The sequence below is a fragment of the Ooceraea biroi genome, chromosome 10 (genome assembly GCF_003672135.1).
Source record: "Ooceraea biroi isolate clonal line C1 chromosome 10, Obir_v5.4, whole genome shotgun sequence".
In the NCBI taxonomy this organism is placed as follows: Eukaryota; Metazoa; Arthropoda; class Insecta; order Hymenoptera; family Formicidae; genus Ooceraea; species Ooceraea biroi.
In genome coordinates, this window is record NC_039515.1 from 3,362,719 (window position 1) to 3,382,475 (window position 19,757).

The 19,757-nt window shown below is 42.5% G+C and overlaps 2 protein-coding genes across 2 annotated transcripts; one reads left to right on the top strand and one right to left on the bottom strand.

Moving 5' to 3' along the window:
- Positions 1–116: 116 nt before the first annotated feature.
- LOC105278331 (protein-cysteine N-palmitoyltransferase HHAT) lies at positions 117–2,820 on the top strand. The gene is made up of 7 exons (XM_011337350.3): positions 117–796; positions 870–1,057; positions 1,130–1,537; positions 1,612–1,761; positions 1,829–2,046; positions 2,196–2,536; positions 2,709–2,820. The coding sequence occupies exons 1-7, from the start codon at positions 685–687 to the stop codon at positions 2,807–2,809; spliced, it is 1,518 nt and encodes a 505-aa protein (XP_011335652.1). The 5' UTR covers positions 117–684; the 3' UTR covers positions 2,810–2,820.
- A 101-nt stretch (positions 2,821–2,921) lies between these two features.
- On the bottom strand, positions 2,922–19,331 carry LOC105278327 (E3 ubiquitin-protein ligase HERC2). Its single transcript, XM_011337345.3, has 12 exons — positions 19,122–19,331; positions 18,797–18,997; positions 18,330–18,540; positions 17,669–17,926; positions 6,447–17,563; positions 6,048–6,371; positions 5,611–5,920; positions 4,779–5,500; positions 4,263–4,701; positions 3,929–4,152; positions 3,462–3,616; positions 2,922–3,380 (listed from the first exon to the last, which is right to left on the bottom strand). Exons 1-12 carry the CDS (start codon positions 19,312–19,314, stop codon positions 3,147–3,149), a joined length of 14,388 nt encoding a protein of 4,795 aa, XP_011335647.3. The 5' UTR covers positions 19,315–19,331; the 3' UTR covers positions 2,922–3,146.
- Positions 19,332–19,757: the final 426 nt, after the last annotated feature.

The window sequence follows — 19,757 nt, forward strand, 5'->3', positions numbered from 1 at the left end:
CCTTCCATTTAAACATATATTTAAAATATCTTTATCAAGACGGTTCACTATGAAACTGTACTTACTTTTTTATACAAAACTAGTTTAAGACGCTGAAAGATCTCACCTCGCACGTCTACCTAAAGAAATCTATGTACGATCTACACATAGCTTTTATTTTATGCACAATTTTTTCCAGTCCAGCATGGACTTTCCAGCCACTTTGTATGTAGTAATTTAAATTTTTCGCCCGGAAGTGTAGATCTACAACTTTAAACACTAATCTGATTTTTTGCAAAGATGGAAAATGATATTTAGTCCAGATTAATCTAGTATTTAAAGTAAATTTCATCTCTAGTATTAACAATTTAAAATTTATAAATGCTCATACGAAAAATATTTATTTTAACAAAAGTTTGTGTACAACTTGAGTCAAATTGAAATTGATATATAAACAAAGTATTTAAAGAATAATAGATAATAAATATTATAATACTATTGTAATAAACTTTCTACTTGGTCCTTGTTAGTCTTCTTATTCTTACTTAGCACTTCTTACTCCTGGAATCTATTTAATTCCTGATTTTCCTATTTTTGAGGTTAAATACTCGTAATTGAAAACTTGACCGCTGAAATTGTTGGTGACTTCCACTAGTGCAGAAAGTTTTTAAAACACATAAATCGGCAAATCTCTCTAATTTAATAATGAAAATTAACAGTGTAGAGGCTATAAACAAATATGAAAGTTGCTTCTACTTCTTTGCGTGGTTATGTGCCATTACTTATTCTGCGTATGAACTTCATTTGTCAAATACTTGTAAGGATATAATGAAATAATGAGAATATAGAAAAAGCTGTTTGTACTCGTAATATGTATTTTATTTTTTTAGATTTTGACGATTATAATGATATATATAATGATTTCGATTTAGGATGGACCTGGATTGGAAAGAAACGAGATATCTCTGATCAGGAGTGGCGTGTATGGCTTGCTTTAGTGAACAGACTGATACCGTGTACCTTAGTACATCATTTTATTAGTCAGTTTATTAAAATTGCTAATAATAATAATAATTGGGTATGAGATTTACACGTACGACATGTCTTCTAATTTTTACGTAAGAAAGAAGTAATCTGAATATTTTTTTAGCTTTTACATTGTTGGTACATATCATCATCCATAGGATTCCTCTATCATTATTTAGGCATATTAGGCGTATTATGTGTAACGCTGCAACCTATTATCATACATAAATTGACATGTACACGCAGCAGAAGAGTAGCATGGTTTATACATGTTTTATACTTATTTGTAATACATATACTAAAAATACCAGATGGCATTTTTCAATCCTGGCTGGGATTTACGGACGAGCAGCACTACATTGTGACACTTTCGATGTGTTGGATACATTTAAGAAGTATTAGTCTCAATATGGATAGCATTGATGACAAGTTCTCTGCTTCGAATAATTTTCTTCAAAAATTGGCATACTGCTTGTATCTGCCCACGTTGTTTTTAGGGCCACTTATTTTGTATCGTGAATTTCAGGAATCCGTATGTATAATTTGTCATGTATATTGAAGAAATCTGGAGAATTTGATAACTAATGAACGTGTTTTGTCCTTCAGATTAATCCTGTCAATAGATCTGGTCGATATTGGAATTATCAAAAACTAAAACCTTTTATATCAAACTTGATTAGATACACATTCTGGCTGTATTTTACCGAATTCTTATTACATTTTATTTATGTGAATGCTATACAATACCATCCACAGGTAATTATTCATATTTATGTAAAACATTATCATACTCTTATTAGAAACATGTTACATTTTTTTATAGGTCGTTCAGAATTTAAATCCTTGGGCCCTCTATGGATTAGGGTACTGCATGGGACAATTCTTTTTGAATAAATATGTAGTAATCTATGGGACTTGTACTAGTTTATGTAACTTGGATGATGTGAAAGCACCTCCACAACCTAAATGTATAGCTAGAATACATTTATATTCCGACATGTGGAAACATTTTGATAGAGGCTTATACAATTTTCTTATAAGGTAAATCTCACTGACATTGCATAATTTTATTTTGTAGATATTTTATTTCTATTATAGCAAACGATGAAAACATTTCTTAATATTTTTTATAGTTTCTCAATTTATCTTCATTAGTTCTTAAGTTTTATTTTTCTTTTTATTCTTTACAGATACATTTACATCCCGGCGCAAAGATCAGATGGATGCTGTGGAAAATTATTCGCATCATTTTTATGTTTTGCATTTATTTTTATATGGCATGGCATACAAATAAATATTTTTATTTGGGCATTGCTTAACTTTATAGGAATAGTATTCGAAAGTATAGGAATGTCAATTGCTAAAAGCAAACAGTATCAAGAAACACAAATAATGCTTTTGTCCTCAAAAAATATTAGAAGATTCCATTGTATGTTGGCAAGCCCTCTTTTAGCACTGTCAGCTGTGTCAAATTTTTATTTCTTTGGAGGGCTAGAAATTGGGAACATTTTTGTACAACGTTTATTACATGGCAAGTATTTAAGTGAATTATCTTCACTGTTTTATGAATACTTCAGCATTTATTATTTGAATGTAAATATAGTAATATTGCTCAAATAGTTTTAAAACTTATTTGATATTAGGAAAAGAACTCTATATATGATAAAACAAAACAAAATTGACATAACAATTTTTATTTACAGAATCCTTCAAAGTTTTATCTTTCTTACTGTTTTTTCTTTATTGCTGTTGTCAAGTTTCTGTTGATGTGAAAAGTTGGGAAGAGCGCCGCAAGATAATGTAGTAACTCCAAAATGGTGTTCATGTTAATATCTTCATAAAAAAGGTTAATTTGTTTTATTAAATTGTTTAAGATATATATATATAAGAATATTGCCGATAAAAATAGTCTGGTAGACTTATTCTTAGTAATTTATTTTTTGTTATTATCATCTACTATACAGTAAATTGTTCGTGCTAAAAAGCAGTACATGTATTTAAGTATTTATTTATATTTGCATACTGTGATAAATGTGTAAGAAAAATAGGATTTTTTTTGGAGAGTCTGGTGAACACATCTGTAAAAAAGTTAACTTGAAATGTCACTTTAAACATAAATATTTTTTATTTCAGCAAATGATTTAAAGCGAAGTGTGTTCTTCGCTCGCTAAACTCTCTGTATCCTCGGTGTCTGAATTAGTTGCAGCTTGTACTCGGGCATACTCGTCGGTATCGATGCTTTTACAAAAATGAATCGCGTATTTCAGTTTTTGTCGTAAGACTGCTTTGCACGAATATCTCGGCATTTTCAGAAGGAAAAAGCAAGTGTAGCTTTCAGGAAGAAACTGGTCCGGTGGGTTGTATTTATCCATTACCTGAGAAGAAATCAAATCAGTCAATATGATAATTGCATCTTGGTAGTTTATTCTTCGAAAAATGGATATAAATTTTCTTACTTGTAAAACAAAGTCTCTGCCTCTAAAATCTGCGATTGTGCGCGGTAAACGTGTTCTACCCCAAACAAAACGAAGGAAAAGCGATCGTTCTTGATTGGAGAATTCGTCCATGACTTCCCAAAACCACTGCACCAACGGTGCAGTAGCTTCAACACCTACGAAAAAATAATTTTTAATAAAAATAAAATGTCTATACTAGACAGTAATAATAGTTATATACAGCAATAAAATGTCTATAATAGACAGTGTAATAGTTATATACAGTAATAAAATGTCTATAATAGACAGTAATAATTATGTATATGAATATAAACATATTTTACATATTTTATATACTATGTATAAAGAATCCTAATTAATTGAACGTAATAAAGAAATGTTAAAATCAATATGCTTTTAAACCGATCTATCCCTATTTTATTTATCATAGTAACAGTGCTCAATGCAACTTGCAATAGAGTATGTACCTTTATATGTCGCGACAGACTTCAATAAATTAAGCGGTATATCTGGACTACCGCAAACCATCGTTTCAAGTTCAGCACCACTAAACAATGCCAATAGGGGCACAGGAACAACCTTCGATAAACCTTCTCGTACAGCTTCTACTTGGGCATCAAATTCGTGCAGTCTATAATCTAGCGCCAATCTTACGTATTCATGTCTATTTTCTGGTGTTATCTTAAGATATCTGAAAATATAAGCAGTAATTCCTTACACATTCTTTTTATCGCACACCTCCTTTTTTTCTTGATTATTTGTAGATTTAAATTTAAAGCTATAAATTTAAGCTGCCAATACCTGTTAGATAGTGCTACATCATGTCCCGCAGCGGATGGTGTGGAAAATGGCATTTCTAATGTTTGAAAGACTTTCTCGTCGGGATCCATATCTCTGATACAAAGTAAGCCAGGAACGTAGTCCCTGTCGACCTCCGTTAGGTCTGCAGGTGTCAGAGATATACCGGTAAGTTGCTTCCAAACTGGCTCGGCTAGATTTAAACTCAGCGGGCTGCCCGTACGTATGGCAATGCCCATCAGGATGCCTAAGAATTTAAACATATTCATATGCAATTGAGAATCGGCCATGGGGTTCAACAAGAAACAGTCTCGGTTTGTGCCATTGTCTTCACGGCCGTTCGGTGTGGGTATGAGCAGTGGCAAGGAACCGTTCTGCAATTCGTCACACATCTCCGCGATGCTCTCGCTGTAACCACCGCCACAATCGTCGACGCTTTCCCCTGAAATGATACAAATGCCAATAATCTTTTATATTCCATTGTACAATTTATTAGAGTCACATAATTAGAATACGTACCAACAAATTTCACTTTCCATACTCTATGAGGTAAAAACAGCACGTCTTGTGTCAGGAGGGACATTTTCGATATCATTTGGCCGAGGACAGACTTGATACCATCCGGTCCAGCTAATCCGCCTTTCGCTCTAGCCCTTTTCACTTGTATCCGGTTCAATTCAATCACGGGACCATGCTGACGATCTCTGACCATCGTTGCTTGAATTACCTTGCGGAATGTCGCTTCCTTTATACTGTACACCAGCATAGGAGCCAGCTTACTCAGTCCGATGTGACCGATGATCGGAAACATGGCCAAGGCAGGACACAGGAGTTCCGCGAAATGATGCAGCAATACCAGTCTATTGCGTAGCACGGAAAATGGTAGTTCTTTAACCAGATCGTATTCCATCGGCGTAGACACTGGCATTTTGCTCTGCGTAGCTTTCGCGGTGCTCCAAGCTAGCGTGTGCGCACTGCCACAAGCAACCCTCGTGATTTTCTTGCCTTGCAACGCATGCACTAGTCTCGGCCTATGAAGCGCACTCGTGCTGCCATCACCGAGTTGACCTTCGTCGTTATCACCCCAAGTGAAGACCTCTCCTTTGTCGGAACACGCGACGCAGTGCAACGAGCCTGTTGCTATTGAAATGATCTTTTTTCCTTGCAACGCTGCCACTTTACGTGGTCTGCGCACGTGATCATCTGTTCCGTGGCCGAGACGATGATAATCGCCTTTTCCCCTGCAGATAAGAAAATAAAGAATGTAAAAAAGAGAGAGAGAGAGAGAGAGAGTTGTTGAAAAGGATAATTTATTAAGAATTAAAGATAATGCTGTAGGTTGTTACGTTACCATGTGTAGACTGCTCCGGATCTCGTTAAAGCGACTGAAAATTGACTGCCGCATTCAACTTTAATTACGCCAAGTCCAGCCAAGGAATCTATCTTCAATGGCACCTTGCATCCGTCACTGCCACCTCTACCTAATTTCCCGTAATCTCCATCGCCCCAACTCCACACGTTATCATCGTCGGTTACGCAGAGCGTTTGCGCATCGCCACTTCCGCAAGCTACATCGATTACTTTGTAATCTTGCAGAACCTCCACTACCTTCGGTCGTAACTGATCATCACTATCACCGTGTCCGAGACGTCCGTAACGTCCTGCAAATAGATATTTACTATACAAGTGTATTTGCACTCATTTTAAAGCTAAATATTTAATATGTACATGATGAATATTAAGTGTAGTCTCGATATTATTTCACTCTTGCACGGAATCACATCTTACCTTTTCCCCATGTGTACAACCAACCAGCACTAGTAATTGCGGCGCTATGATGACCACCACAAGCTATATCTACAATTTCTACGCCGAGTAGATCCTCGATCAATTTCGGCCGATCGTAAGACACCTTATTGCCATGTCCTAACTTGCCATCGTCGCCTTCGCCCCAAGAATACACATGACCTTCCGAGCTCAGGGCGAGACAATGCTTGCCTCCGGAACTAACAGCCACCTTCTTTATGAACACATGCTGTATTGATTCCAATAGTGTTGGTATCATAACAGAATCCGTTCCTCCGATTCCGAGACGACCCGCAGCTCCGTAACCTGCAGTATATCAATCAAATAAGTACCGCATGGAAATCTGTCGTCGATAGAAGTTAATAAACAGCTTTGTTTTACCTGTCGAATAGACTTTTCCATCGGCTGTTACAGCGAACAAAGTCTGTTCACCTCCAGCCAGCTGGATAGGTCTGAGTGCAGATAGACTTTCGCACGGTGCGGGTAGTTTGACTTTCGGACCCTCAAGACCACCTAATTGCCCTCGATGATTGTGACCCCATCCGTAAATTGCACCAGATCCGTCCCACGACAGTGTCCAGTCTTCCGGTCGACGGTTCAGCCATTGCAGCAATTGTTCATCGTGCCCTTGCTTAAATATGCTGTGATTCTCGTGATCCTTCGTATACTCCACGTCCCCGTCCACTGCCATCTCGTTCAGTTGCTTCGTGACCTCGTGGCAAAATGCCTTCGGTAATGGTGTGCGATTGACGAGTGATTTTGCCACTCGTGCGGCAAGGCAATACCTGCGGAACCAGGACCACTTGTGCATCTCGGAACAGAATTGCATTCCGTCCAATTCGAGATCGCACGCGAGTGCTACGAGAACTTTGAAGAAATCGCTGTGCATCAGCTGTTTGCCACCTCTGACCAGCGGATCCTCGTACGTGTACTGTCGTAGAAGTGCTTGAGGTAAGGAGCTGAGTAGAGAAGAAAGCGCCACCTCAGGCTTTATACCTGGTCCATTTGTGTAGACTATCTGCAACTTCCTCAACGCCCACATTCTCTGCTGTGCTGATAGTGTACTCAGCTGACTGCACTGGCCTAAAGCAGTGGCCAAACGAGAAGCGACATTTTTGTCAGAGTTTATCAGGCTGTTATCCATGAGAAGATGTTCAGCCAGAGCTATGGTCGGTTGCGACAAGACTGCTCTGTCGGATCCGAGCTCATACGGTGCCGTTTTCGTCATAATAGGATAGACTGTAAACTTCCAGCCCCAACCGTTGACGGACCCGTCGGAACAGAATCGCCACTTCAGTTCATCTCCTTGGATCTTGATTTCTGGACCCCACTCCGTCCATTCTCTGCCCGATCTAACGGCTACTACTCGGCCACTTCCGTCCATTATTGTGAGCGGATCGTGCCGCTTCTCCGTGGAACATTGCCGGTCAAATTCTATTCGGAGTTCTTCTGCGCCAAGAATCTTCACGTGACCGGTCAATGTGGTATCATCTATATAAGGATGTGGCGTTTCTTGCACCACGGGTTGTGGTGTATTATTGATACTGTTGCTATTCGCTGCAGTGTCTTCCAATTCCGTAACGCATAGTTCCAGAAGCATACTACCGATGAAACTATTTACTTTCCCTAGAGCGATCAAGACCGATGATATCGTCTCTTTTGCCGATGCGCAAACTCTATTAGCTATTGCCAATTTTAATAGATCTACCAAGACTCTGGCATCGTCTTCCGTTAGCGCTGACGTAAACTCATCCAAACCAGACGCTGTAGCACCGTCTTCGCCTACCACCTGTGCATTAGACGTTAAGGTAGCTGCTATGACACTCATTGCACTCGTTGACATTCTCGAAGCGCGCGAGGATAAACTAGCGGAGCTAGACATTGACATGGCTAACATGGCTAATGGATAATCTTCCGACTCGGGAGTCATCTTAGGACTGGTGGCTACGACGTTGACAACCTCGGCAACATTTGCCGGAGCTTCGCCTCCGCCTTGAGCAATGTCACCGACATTTTGATAAACCGCATGCTCGGTGCTCGATGTCATGGCTCCTTCTGACGGTGGGATCATATCCGTTGTCGGCGCTATCACGAGTTTCGTAGACGAGCAACTATTCAAGGTTGAATGACTTTGCAGAGCTGTAACTATTGCAGTTCGTGCTTGCATAATGAGAAGAGCATTAATCACATGTTGCAATGCTTGCTGTTTGGCAACGTTGCTTTCCAGTGAAAGTATTATACTGGCGAGCGAAGGTCTGGCGGTGGCAACATTGTTTGTCGTAGCAACCGTACCGTTTTGTTCCGCTACATTATTCAAACCTAAACATTGCTGGCCCAGCGGATCTCTCGCCGTTGGAAACATAACTGGTTCTTGATTACCACTGCTAGGCTGATCAACTAATACCCAAGCTACACTATGACTTGAACCACAAGACACTCTGTTTACTCTTGCATCCTCTAACTCATGTACTAGCGACGGTTTTCGATTAACGCTCGTTGAGCCATTGCCCTGTTGTCCGTGGTCATTATCACCCCAAGCGTATACTTGTCCTATATCAGTCACAGCGAGGCAATGTAACGCGCCAACGGCTACATGAATAATCTTTTTACCTCGAAGGCCTTCGACTAACGTAGGCTTCCTGACATGATGATCATTACCGTGACCCAATCGGAAGTAGTCTCCTTTTCCCCACGTCCACACTTCGCCATATTTCGTAAGAGCAAGAGAAAACTGCGCACCGCATTCAACTTGCACAACACCTAAACCGTTCAATCGCTCCACCGACATGGGCACGTAACAACCATCACTTCCACCTCGACCGAGTTTTCCAAAGTCACCGTCGCCCCAAGAGTATACACAGCCATCGATGGTCAAGGCCATTGTTTGTGCATCTCTGCTGCCACAGGCTACTTGAACCACTCTCTGTCCAACTAAGGTTTGCACCAGTTTTGGTCTTGTTTGCGTGGCGGTGTCTCCATGACCTAATCTACCGTATTCACCTAAGCCCCAGGTGTACAACTCACCGTTACTCGCTATCGCTGCCGAATGTCCCGATCCGCAGGCGATGTCTCGAATTCTCTTTGATTTCAATGCCTCAATCAGCTTCGGTTTATCCAACGACACGCAATTTCCATGTCCCAGTTTTCCGTCTTCGCCTTCTCCCCACGAGAATACTTTACCATCTTGCGTGAGCGCCAACGCGTGCTTACCACCTGAATGTACCGCCACTTTCTTGATCACAAACTGACTTAGGAAAGGTATAGGTTTCGGTTCACACACGTTGTTATCGTCTCCTAGGCCTAGTCTGCCGTTCGTTCCTTCTCCGCAAGCATACAATTTACCCTCTTGGCTGACGATAAAAAGAGTCTTGCTCCCGCCAGCTATGTGGATCGGCTTCAGTTTTGATAACACTTCGCTATATATTGGTAGCTTGATTTTAGATCCTTTCAAACCGCCCAATTGATCCTTGTCGTTCAAACCCCAAACGTAAACGGCCGATTGCTGAGGTGGCATATCAGTATTGCGTTGTATTGGAATCTGTTCTTGTAAAACTTCCCAATCAGACGCAAGAAAAGAGACCGAAGCCGTCAGCTGATTCTCAAGAATATTGTGACGACCAATTATGCGCAAGCCGTGTATCTTGCAATCTATGCCTCCATTTCGACATTGTTTTATTGCTATCTCGACGCATGGATAATATTCTTTCATATCCTGAAGCAGTGTAACACTGGTGTCCAAGTAACGTATGTTTATTCTTCTTAATTCCACTAAATTGGTGAAAGAATCTCCCACATTAACCGCTATTACGGAAGGCATATAACTACTATCCTGCGAATTGACAATGATCTTCAAGGAATGTATCAGGATCCCAGGTAACATTTCTAGGCGAATCCAATGCTTACCCTGCGAGCCGCAACTTTGCCAATATTTGCCGGATCCGTCTACCAAACGCGTTGCCCAATTCTCTCGTGAGGATACACTGAGGGTTCTGATGCATTTGGACCAATCGTCGATCAGATACGATTCTGATAGATCTTGCCTGTGGTATCTTCCTGGCTTTCCAGCGTAAACAGCTGCTGAGCCAGGTTCTGCGATCCTATTGAAACCATGTCGATGCGATCGCTTGGTGTAGAAACAATTCTCACACAAATTATAATTATCGCAGTATTTGCACCTGAATCTAGGGCCGGAAATTGGTGACAAACAACACGAGTTGCAAATCACGGAATGATGACACGATGGTACTTTCTCCATCTCTGTAATGCAGCCAGTCCAACCGTGCTGTTGCGGAAAATCTACGGATACATTTTTGCCGTTATTAGTTATCGCCGTGACTACCCCGACGCAGTGATGATTTACGGAGCCCCAATTGTATTTTGGTTCAACCACTGACGCTTTGACTCTGACTTTATCGCCGACTTTCAATGCGGGTGGAGGACCCGGTAAGGACGGTGGATAGCCTAGTAATTCTATATGGATAAAACGTACCCAGTAGGTGCCACCTTTGCGTTGCCATGAAACTTGCGCGTTTAAATCGTGCAGATTTTCTGCATCGATTTTGACCACTTGACCGACATCACCGTATTCCACTTCTTCGTAGCTCTTGCAGCATCGTACCAACATGCCTGGAATTACGTTATCACGCACGTAAATCGCGTATTCGTCAACTGACAAGAAATCTGATCGCTTCATGTACAGCGGTGTACCGCCTACAGCAGCAGCACCTTCTTGTCCCGATGGAGAATCGTCCAGATCCTCACTAACTGAATCATCGCTACCGTCAGTCAGTCCTTCCAGGCTGGATAAAGTTTCAGTGTCGCTAAGGGCGTCTGGATTTTCCAGCAACCAGCCTACTACACTTTCAGCTGTTATACTGCTTTGATCAGCGACACTCAGGTGTATGATAGCTAATTCGACGCTCTTCCTATGAAAACCCATCTCGACTATTTGAGCTACAAAAGGGTTCATAGGTGCCGCCGTGGAGCTTCTTTTTGCTACTGCGTTGTTTTTACAATGTCTTTTTTGGCTTGACGTTAACGACACTAACGAGCAATCTGATGTAGGTGTAGTAGGATCCGAAGTCATGCCAGTCCGTTGAATAGGCGTGTGCCTCAACTCGGAAACCAAATACTGGGAAACTGCCAGAGCGGCCTCTTCTAATTCTCTACGCTTAAATATTGGTTTCAATGGCTGCGGTTTAGTAGCGCGTAATAGCATTTCTTGCAAGAGCGTGGAAGCACGCGTTCTCTCATCGTCATTGATGTCACTAGACAAAGGATATTTCAAAATTCTCCGCAATTTTGATTGATAGGCGAGCATTGCCTTTCCAGCGTTCAAGGCCGCGAGTTGCTGCTGCTGGGTTCGTAATATCGAGGCGTTCACCACGCCAGCGATGACCGGCATACCACCAGGTCGTTTATCCACACCGCAAGTAGTACCTAGGAGCAAATTTGCCCAAATAGATATAAGCGAATCCGTTAGTGGCATCCTGTCTAACTGGAACTTCTCGTTAATTCGTTTCACTGTGTGAAATGGAACTACCTTACGTGTGCCGTTGCCATTCCATAATTGTACAACGATCTTCGAGTGCTTGGTAAATTTGCATACTGTTCCCACTTCACTATCGCAATTCACCAAACCCCCTATTCTTATTCGGTTATCCAAACCACCAATGACAATAAGAGTCGCCATAACTGTCCGTTGAATGCACAGGCTATTTTCGCCACCGTTTTCATTCATTTGTATGTGAAATAACGGTCCATCGCTCAGAAGATCCGCCGTTAGAGCCAACTTCGCAGAGAGAAATCGATTTATAGCTTCGTTCCAGCCAGGAAGAGTGTGTAAAAACCTAATTAACCATATTAATTCTTCGGCTACGGTAGAACTGTACGATGCGGTCACGGACATACGGCACTTGTTCGAATGAAGTTCGGAGCCGGAAGTAATATCGCACGCGAGAGCCACTTGACCTAATATCTCGAAGGATTTTTCCAAGAATTGTATCATATCTGTCAGAATCGTCTCCTTTCCCCATGAAGGTAAAACAGCTGACAGCAGTTTCGTGATCATGATCTGCTTCTCAAGGCAGGGTTTATTCTCATCAATGATGATATTCAAAAGAAGATCGAGCCAAGTTTGCGAACTTAAAGACTTGCACAATCTCGTGGACTTCGCGATCGCCCTTAAGAGACTAAAAGTAGCCCAAGTTTCGTGATGCTGTCTCGCCAGTTGAGCATGCATGGTTGATTCACCAGATCTGTTTGCGGTCAACACTATGCCGTGCAGAGTGGAAGTAAGAATTTTGACAGACGTCGCCGGTATTTTATCCGCTTCTATACCACAGGAGAGCAGGATTATCCGCAGCAAAGTTGTCGATGCCGACTTGAGGCAAATAGTTGGATGTAATTCTTCACCGCGGGCACCTGCGTTCTCCATTTTATTCGCGTCGAGCGAAGCATCACTATCGGTTTCATCGGTGTCGTCATCAGGAGGCACCGGTGGATCAGCTAGTTTTAGATCATATTTGCCTTCCTTACCCATGCGGTATGAATTCGTCGCACCGTTATCCCATTGAACTCTTATCCATCCATCTTCACCAAGCTCACCAATAACTCTACCTACGCCAGGTGGTGGACCGTCCTGATCGCCCCATTTCCAATCAGCTCCTCGTACAACTCGAGTACCGATTTTCATCAACGCTGCCAGTTCCATTCCACTAAGTTGCACGGTTGGCGGCTTATTCTTCTGAAGAGTATCTTCGTAGATAGCTATGATTTCCGTTTTAACTTTGGACGCGTTAGCATCTCCACCTTGTTGTCCTTGGCCTTCGCCACCTTCGCAAAAATTCCCCGACGATGGCCCGATTTGTCGTAATAAAGTCAGTATGCTCGACAGTAGACCTGAATTAACTAATAGCCCGATTTCGTTGGCGCATTGATAATTAGTTAACATTCCGAGGATAGTCAGTAAAAATCTTGCTCTCGGTAATTTTCGCAGCCAAGTGTAAGTACCTTGATTCAAGCTGCTCTTGCCACTGACCTTTTGCTTGCTCGGAAGCTCCGCTTGTATAATATACGTTCGTAAAGCTTGTATCGCCCATGAAATTACTTTAGCCTCGGTCAGGATAACTTTGGATTTTTGATAGGGAGTCGTTAGTTGTATATCGTGAAGGCAATGCATAATACCATCACTGAGAGACTTGTTCTCGTAGGTCAAACCGAGCCAGCCATTAAGTAATGCATACCTAACTGATGGCACTAGATAATCTCTTCTCAATAATTCTTCCATTATCGAGATACCTTGCTCCCGTATTCGAGCGCGTTGCATTTGACAGTACATCGCACGACGGAGCGTCTCGACGTCTCCGCTGATGCCGTTATTCACGACGAATTCTATAATGTTCGTCATTAAGCCGTTACAGTCGGTAGTCACGCACTGTGGTTCGCATCGAATTTTCTCAGTGATTTGCATAATTTTATTCTTTATGTCCGATATATCTTCCAGTTTCGCGGAAGAAGAAGAAGAGGCAGCCGCGACGATCAAACCTTCCTTGGAAGAAGACGTCACATCTCCATCTAATTTGTTTTTTGTTTTTGCATTTTGTATAGATGCGTTCAAGATATCCTCCGGCTTGCCGCCTCCGCCAGACGAGTCTTTGTTTTTACGGATATCCGCTATAACAGTGCAAGCGGCTTTTTTGAATCTAGGGACGGTATGAAGTAGCTTCAACTCTTCAAGTCCTTTCACCTCATAACTCGTTGCGGATCTGACCTCATACAAAAGAAATCTGCATCTTTCTTGCGCGGGCGCGCAAACCTCCTTATAACTTCTGTTCTGCTGTTGCCTGATTCGTACCAAGTTCCACTTGGTCTGATAAATCGCTCGCACCATATCCGCCAATTGATTGGTCAATCTTGCGCTATTAACGGTTCTTAATTCCTGGTCCGCTAACGCAAGCGCCTGCTGCCCCAAACCGAGATGTTTTATAATCACAGCCATTAGAACGCGACTAATCTCTTCGACAGGATGATCGCCGCAAAAATCAGTATGGGAAAACAGATTATTAGCCTTGGAGTATCTGTCGACGATCGTTAGAAACGCTCGAACGTGGTTGTCGTCGGTTTTATGCGCTTCCGCTAATGCGTGTATAAACGCGATCGTCCGGTCGTTGCTCTCCTTTTGCTGTTCGTTCTTCGTGTGCACCGGAAGTGGTGGTTCCGTGGGCGAATTAGCAGCGGTCGACGTGTTGCTTCTCGCTTCATCCTTTTCTTCCTCGTACGGATTTGGTGGTTGCAGGACTTGCAAGCCACCGCGCAGGAAATTTGCAGTGAGCCACACGCCGGCTTCCTTTTCGGCTGGTTGAAGCCTCAAACTCTGCCGCATTCGATAAGCGTGCAAGCCCAGTAGAAATCCCAGTGCTCTTTCCGTGTCCAGAAGAGACGAGCAGACGTCGGTCACCTCGATCGTAACTCGCGCGTTCTCATCGGGGTCGGCTTGGCAATAATGGCCCACGAAGCAAGAATCCATCATGCCTCGTGGTGGTGATAGCTGACCATACAGCGCGCTACATTGCGTTACTGTTGAAGTTTCGTCCCGCCCGACAACGTACCTTTGAAGAACCTCATAAGGTGACCAGGAACCTTCGCTTCTGATATCCTGTACATCGTAAATATTGTTATTTACGACTACCCAGAGACCGCCATCGCGATTATGATTCTCCAGGTCCGCCCAGCGTATCAGCGAAGGTTCTTCTTGCATGGACATCTTGTTTCCATGTGGCGGTGCGATGATTCCTGGCCAGGACAAATCGTCTGCTTCGTTCTTCTCCATCGTCGGCGCCAATTTCACGAAATGATCCAGCACATCCAGAATCGGTGCGATCACTTCCATCCAATTCATATCGATCAGCAACATGGGATAATCCACTTGCAACAATATCAGGCATGTTACGAGTTCGGAAAGTAACACGTTAATGATGTCGCCTTTCAAGACGCTGGCGATGGATATGAAATCCTTGACAGAACGACCGCCTATCTCGGCTGCCAATGGTAATATCTCGGTCGCGTGATCGCAAATCTGCGCGATGTACTTCTTCAACAGCGATTCCGCGCCCATCATTTCTTGATCGTGTAGATCCTCCGCGCGTGACTTACGCATAATGCACTCGTACACTTGCGCGATCAGCAATCGCTGAAAACGCAGCAGGAGATTCAAACTCGGCGAATTATCGAATCTTCGCAGATACTCGTTTCGGTCTACTTGCTGCGACGAGACCTGCTGCAGTCTGGATTGCGTGATGCACGTGCCGTTTCTAATTAACTGCTGTATAAGCTGAAGCAACGAGACGGTCGTGATGTTCTTCCCGGAATTAAAGCCATCCTTCATGCCTTGCCTCGTTTCGATCTTCGCTTTGACGACATTCGATGTGCCTACGTCGAGAATATCCTTTTCGTCCGGCATATCAGCTATCTCCGCTTTAATCGCGGCTTTCAACGCCAATTCCAATCCGCCATCTGCCATTAGACTGGATACCAATAAATCAGCCATAAATCGCTGTCCATTGTTATTCGCCGAGCTCGATTGCTCCATATTGTTAGAATTATTTGGCAAGAAGCTGGAAAGTGTCTTCGCACGCTCATTAGCTGTCGGCAACAATATGCTCCAACCTGTTTGCAGAACCGCTTGCGCAGCTTCTTGAATCGTAGCTAAGATTCCCGTCGCGCTCGCCAGATTAACGCAACGTTGCTTCAACGAATTCAACAGCGAACTGTTGGCAGCAAACCCGACGGACTTGGGATCAATGTTGTGCGTCAACATCGTATGTAACTGCAATCGGAACAAATTGAGCGTAGCCACCGCCAAACACTCGCGGTCCTGTGTGGGTGGCCGTATTCCAGGTAGGCCTTCACAGGACTTAACTAGAAGCGTGTCGAGCAATTGGAAAGTCTCCTCGCATATGTCGACTACGAATGCCACTCTGCTAGCTCCGCCCGACCACGCCGACATGCACCAGGCGAAGCTCTGTGTCGGGCCTGATGCCAAACCGATGACAGTCTTCGAGGATAACGTTGGGCATAATGTAGGCTCGGAAACGACGGGACACAACGTGGGATCAATTTGACCGTAGTCATTTCTACCCCATCCATAAACGAACTGATCTTCGGTCAATGCCAATATATGCGTGGCGCCTACACATAGGTCTTTAATCTTCTTGTCCCTCAACGATTCGATAACTTTGGGATATTTAACGTGCTCCTCGCTACCGTGACCTAATCGATACGCGTCACCCTTTCCCCACGTGTACACCTCTCCGTGTGCTGTCAATGCCGCGGAGAACTGACCACCGCAAAATACCTTCACCACGTTGATATCCAGCAGCTTATCGACGATCTTTGGTGTCTTGGAGCCATCGGAATCTCCTCTGCCTAATTTCCCATAACTGCCATCTCCCCACGAGAAAACTATACCGGACGCAGTCACGCACAAGGTCTGTGCATCGCTGTTACCGCAGGCCACGTGTATAACCGTGTGGCCTTTCAGCGTCGTCACTAAAGTTGGAATCATGACATCGTCGAAATTACCGTGACCCAATCTACCGTAATTACCTCTTCCCCAGGTGTATAACTCGCCATTGGCACTTATCGCCGCCGAGTACGTACTGCCGCACGCTATGTACACGATGTTCTTCTCTAGGAGAGCCTCGATCAATTTTGGTTCGTCGTGTGAGACCGTGTCACCATGTCCAAGTCTACCGCCATCTCCGTTGCCGCAAGAGTATACGCAGCCGTCCTGCGTTAACGCCAGATAGTGCTTGCCGTCCGAGTGAGACGCGATCATCGTCACCGATTTATCAGAGAAGCCATAAATTCGTTGCGGATACTGAGTTTCAGACCCATGATACATGGTGTAAACGTTACCGTTCAACGACAGTATCATCAGCGCCCGCTCAGTGCAGCACAGTTGTTTCACGCTCAACTCCGCGATAGCATCACAATAGAAGGGAGCGGATCCATTCCCAAATTTCACGCCACCCCAGGCCAACACTTCCTGAAATGTTTGCCTGGTATTTCTTGGGAATCCGTGCTCAGCGTTGGCGGGTGGTAAGAGAGGCGCAGCTAGTCTACTTAAATTGCACATTATGATGACCGCGGCTTTCCTTAAATCGACGGACACAGCATCATCGTCCGGCAGTCGCAAATATTTAAGTAACACTTCGCACGGTCCCGGCGTAACATTCCCGTCGAGATGCCTGCGCGATTTCGTCGCCGGTATCATGTTCAATCGTCGTAACAGTGGAACCAATGGCGCCGTGCTGCCAGGTGGGGTGACGCGATTGTCTTGATTTTTGTGCTTACCACTGAGATGGAGCAATAAAACCACAGAGTCCAGTAAACTTGAGAGGGTGGCTCTTTGGGCAACCAGTTCTAACAACAAACACAGGGCTATATGCTGATCCGATAACGGCACTGGTCGCCATGATCGTCCAGTGGTTACTTCTCTGAAAGCAAATATTATAGAAAAATTCGTTAAATCACGTCGTTTAATCCAAACACACGTATGTATCAAAATTGGATTATTATAAATTAATAAAAGCGACAGATACCCCGTGACAACTTGTCTCAAAAATTTCGCTGATCTTTCCACAACCTCCAACCAAACTTGAGAAACGTTAGTCTCATCGAAGAGCGTCGCTTCGGGTAACGATTGCAATGCCTCCAACGATTCGGTCAATAATTCGCTGCAGAATTCGACGTCTTCTCCGGATCTCCATGCTCGTCTTAAGTACGCGAAGGAGAAATTGAGGGCCGCGCGTGAACCAACGCGCGCTAATCCTAATGTCGCTTTTTCATTAGGTCGTATCCTGCAATTTGCAAAAATCCAATGAGTGTGTCTGTGAAGATAGATTTTCTCTAAATTTTCTTTCAAACAAAACAAAAGAAGATAACGTACTCTGAAGAGGATCAAGATACAATTGTATATCGATACTCTGCGTATAACGTGCACAAGAAAACAAATCGCTTAGGAAATTTGACCTGTGCTGCATATATAATACGGTTCACAATGTAAATTACTTGTAGCATGTATGCATGTTATTTATATATGTATAGATGTGTTATTATATTATTATATACAACACATCTCGCTACATCGACTGCTTAACGGCAAATTCTCTAGATAATTTAAAGATATATAAAAAGTTTTAAAAAAAAATGAAAATACTTGCTACTTCTACAATACGATTAATTTGATAGCTTATACTCAACGTTTTCTGTAACTTTCCAATAGGCTTTGGTAAATTCGAGATATCCTTGATTTCCTGTGGTTTATGTCGAGATAAAGCGATAAAATATCTCCGGGCGACTATTAAACGTTGTCTTAAGCGTGTCGCCGATAATGTGCTATTTGCAACATCGCAACATAGCTTCCGTTGTTCTTTTATCGATAAATTGATACACTCTTTTAAATCTGTTAATGCTGAAGAAGAATGTGAGCATAAATAACTATATATCACGTAAGGTTATGAAGAAATTTGATAGCACATAAATGCATAACAAATTAGTCATAAAATATCAATAACACTGATAATTTTCAAGTAAGAATATATAATTCACTGCGTGTATTAAGATAATTTGTATCAAGATAAAATCTATTAAAAGAAAATCTTTTAAGTAAGAAAATTTAAGATATCCAAAATAAAATATAAAGTAGACATAAACATAAATTTATTTACATGGTTGGGGTCCCCAAAGCCACGAATCCATTATTCGCCGGGTAGATATAGGCTTTTCAACCATCGCTGTTGTCCTCACAGTTTCCTCCTCATCCAATTTTTGACAAGAAGTACAATTACAACCCTGTTGAGGACCGCAAATTCCATCACAGCAGACACAAGATAATACTCTCATACCACAATAATAATGACCCGAAAAACCTGAAAATACATGAGAAATTAACAAGAAATTTTTAAAACTTCTCATTAATATAATATAATGTGGATTAAAAAATATGATAAAATAAAAAGATTTCTAGATTCCTCTTGCTTTGCATGCACATACCTTTTTTCGCCACCACTCCTGCTGCATTAATTAAACCATCACTAAACGAGCCAACAATCTCACCATCCCGTACCATCTCGTTCCATAACTCAGCCAATCCATCGCGATAAAGAAATCGTTGCAGGTCAGTCTTCAACCACTTGGCATCTAATCTTACTTCTGGTCTAACTGTTATGTTTAACTGACTGTTCATCTTGCTTATATATTATTTAACGTAATTTTCTGATACACAGCCTGATTTCTTAATTTAAGTATGGACGAATAGGTGGATTGTACAGGTTTTAATTCAATTAAAAATAATTGTAATTTGACTTGTTTTTTAAGAAGAATTATTTTCCTTCCTTGCTTCCGTGCAATTGCATGACGATTATTATTAATCTCCCTCTCTCTCTCTCTCTCTCTTTCTTTCTCCGTCAATGGATCAATAAATAGAAAACGTTGCCTCGGGATCGATTAACTCAACTATTCGTAGCATTAAACTTTCAGCTTGACATGACGTCGTGTCAAAAGTAAACGTTCCATTCGCTTGAGTTTCCAAAACTCTCAGATGTGTCTCGCACAGGAAACTTGCTCGGAAGGGTAGGTTAGACAGTTACCGCACTATACGACATTCCTTTCATCTTCCGTCTTCCCACA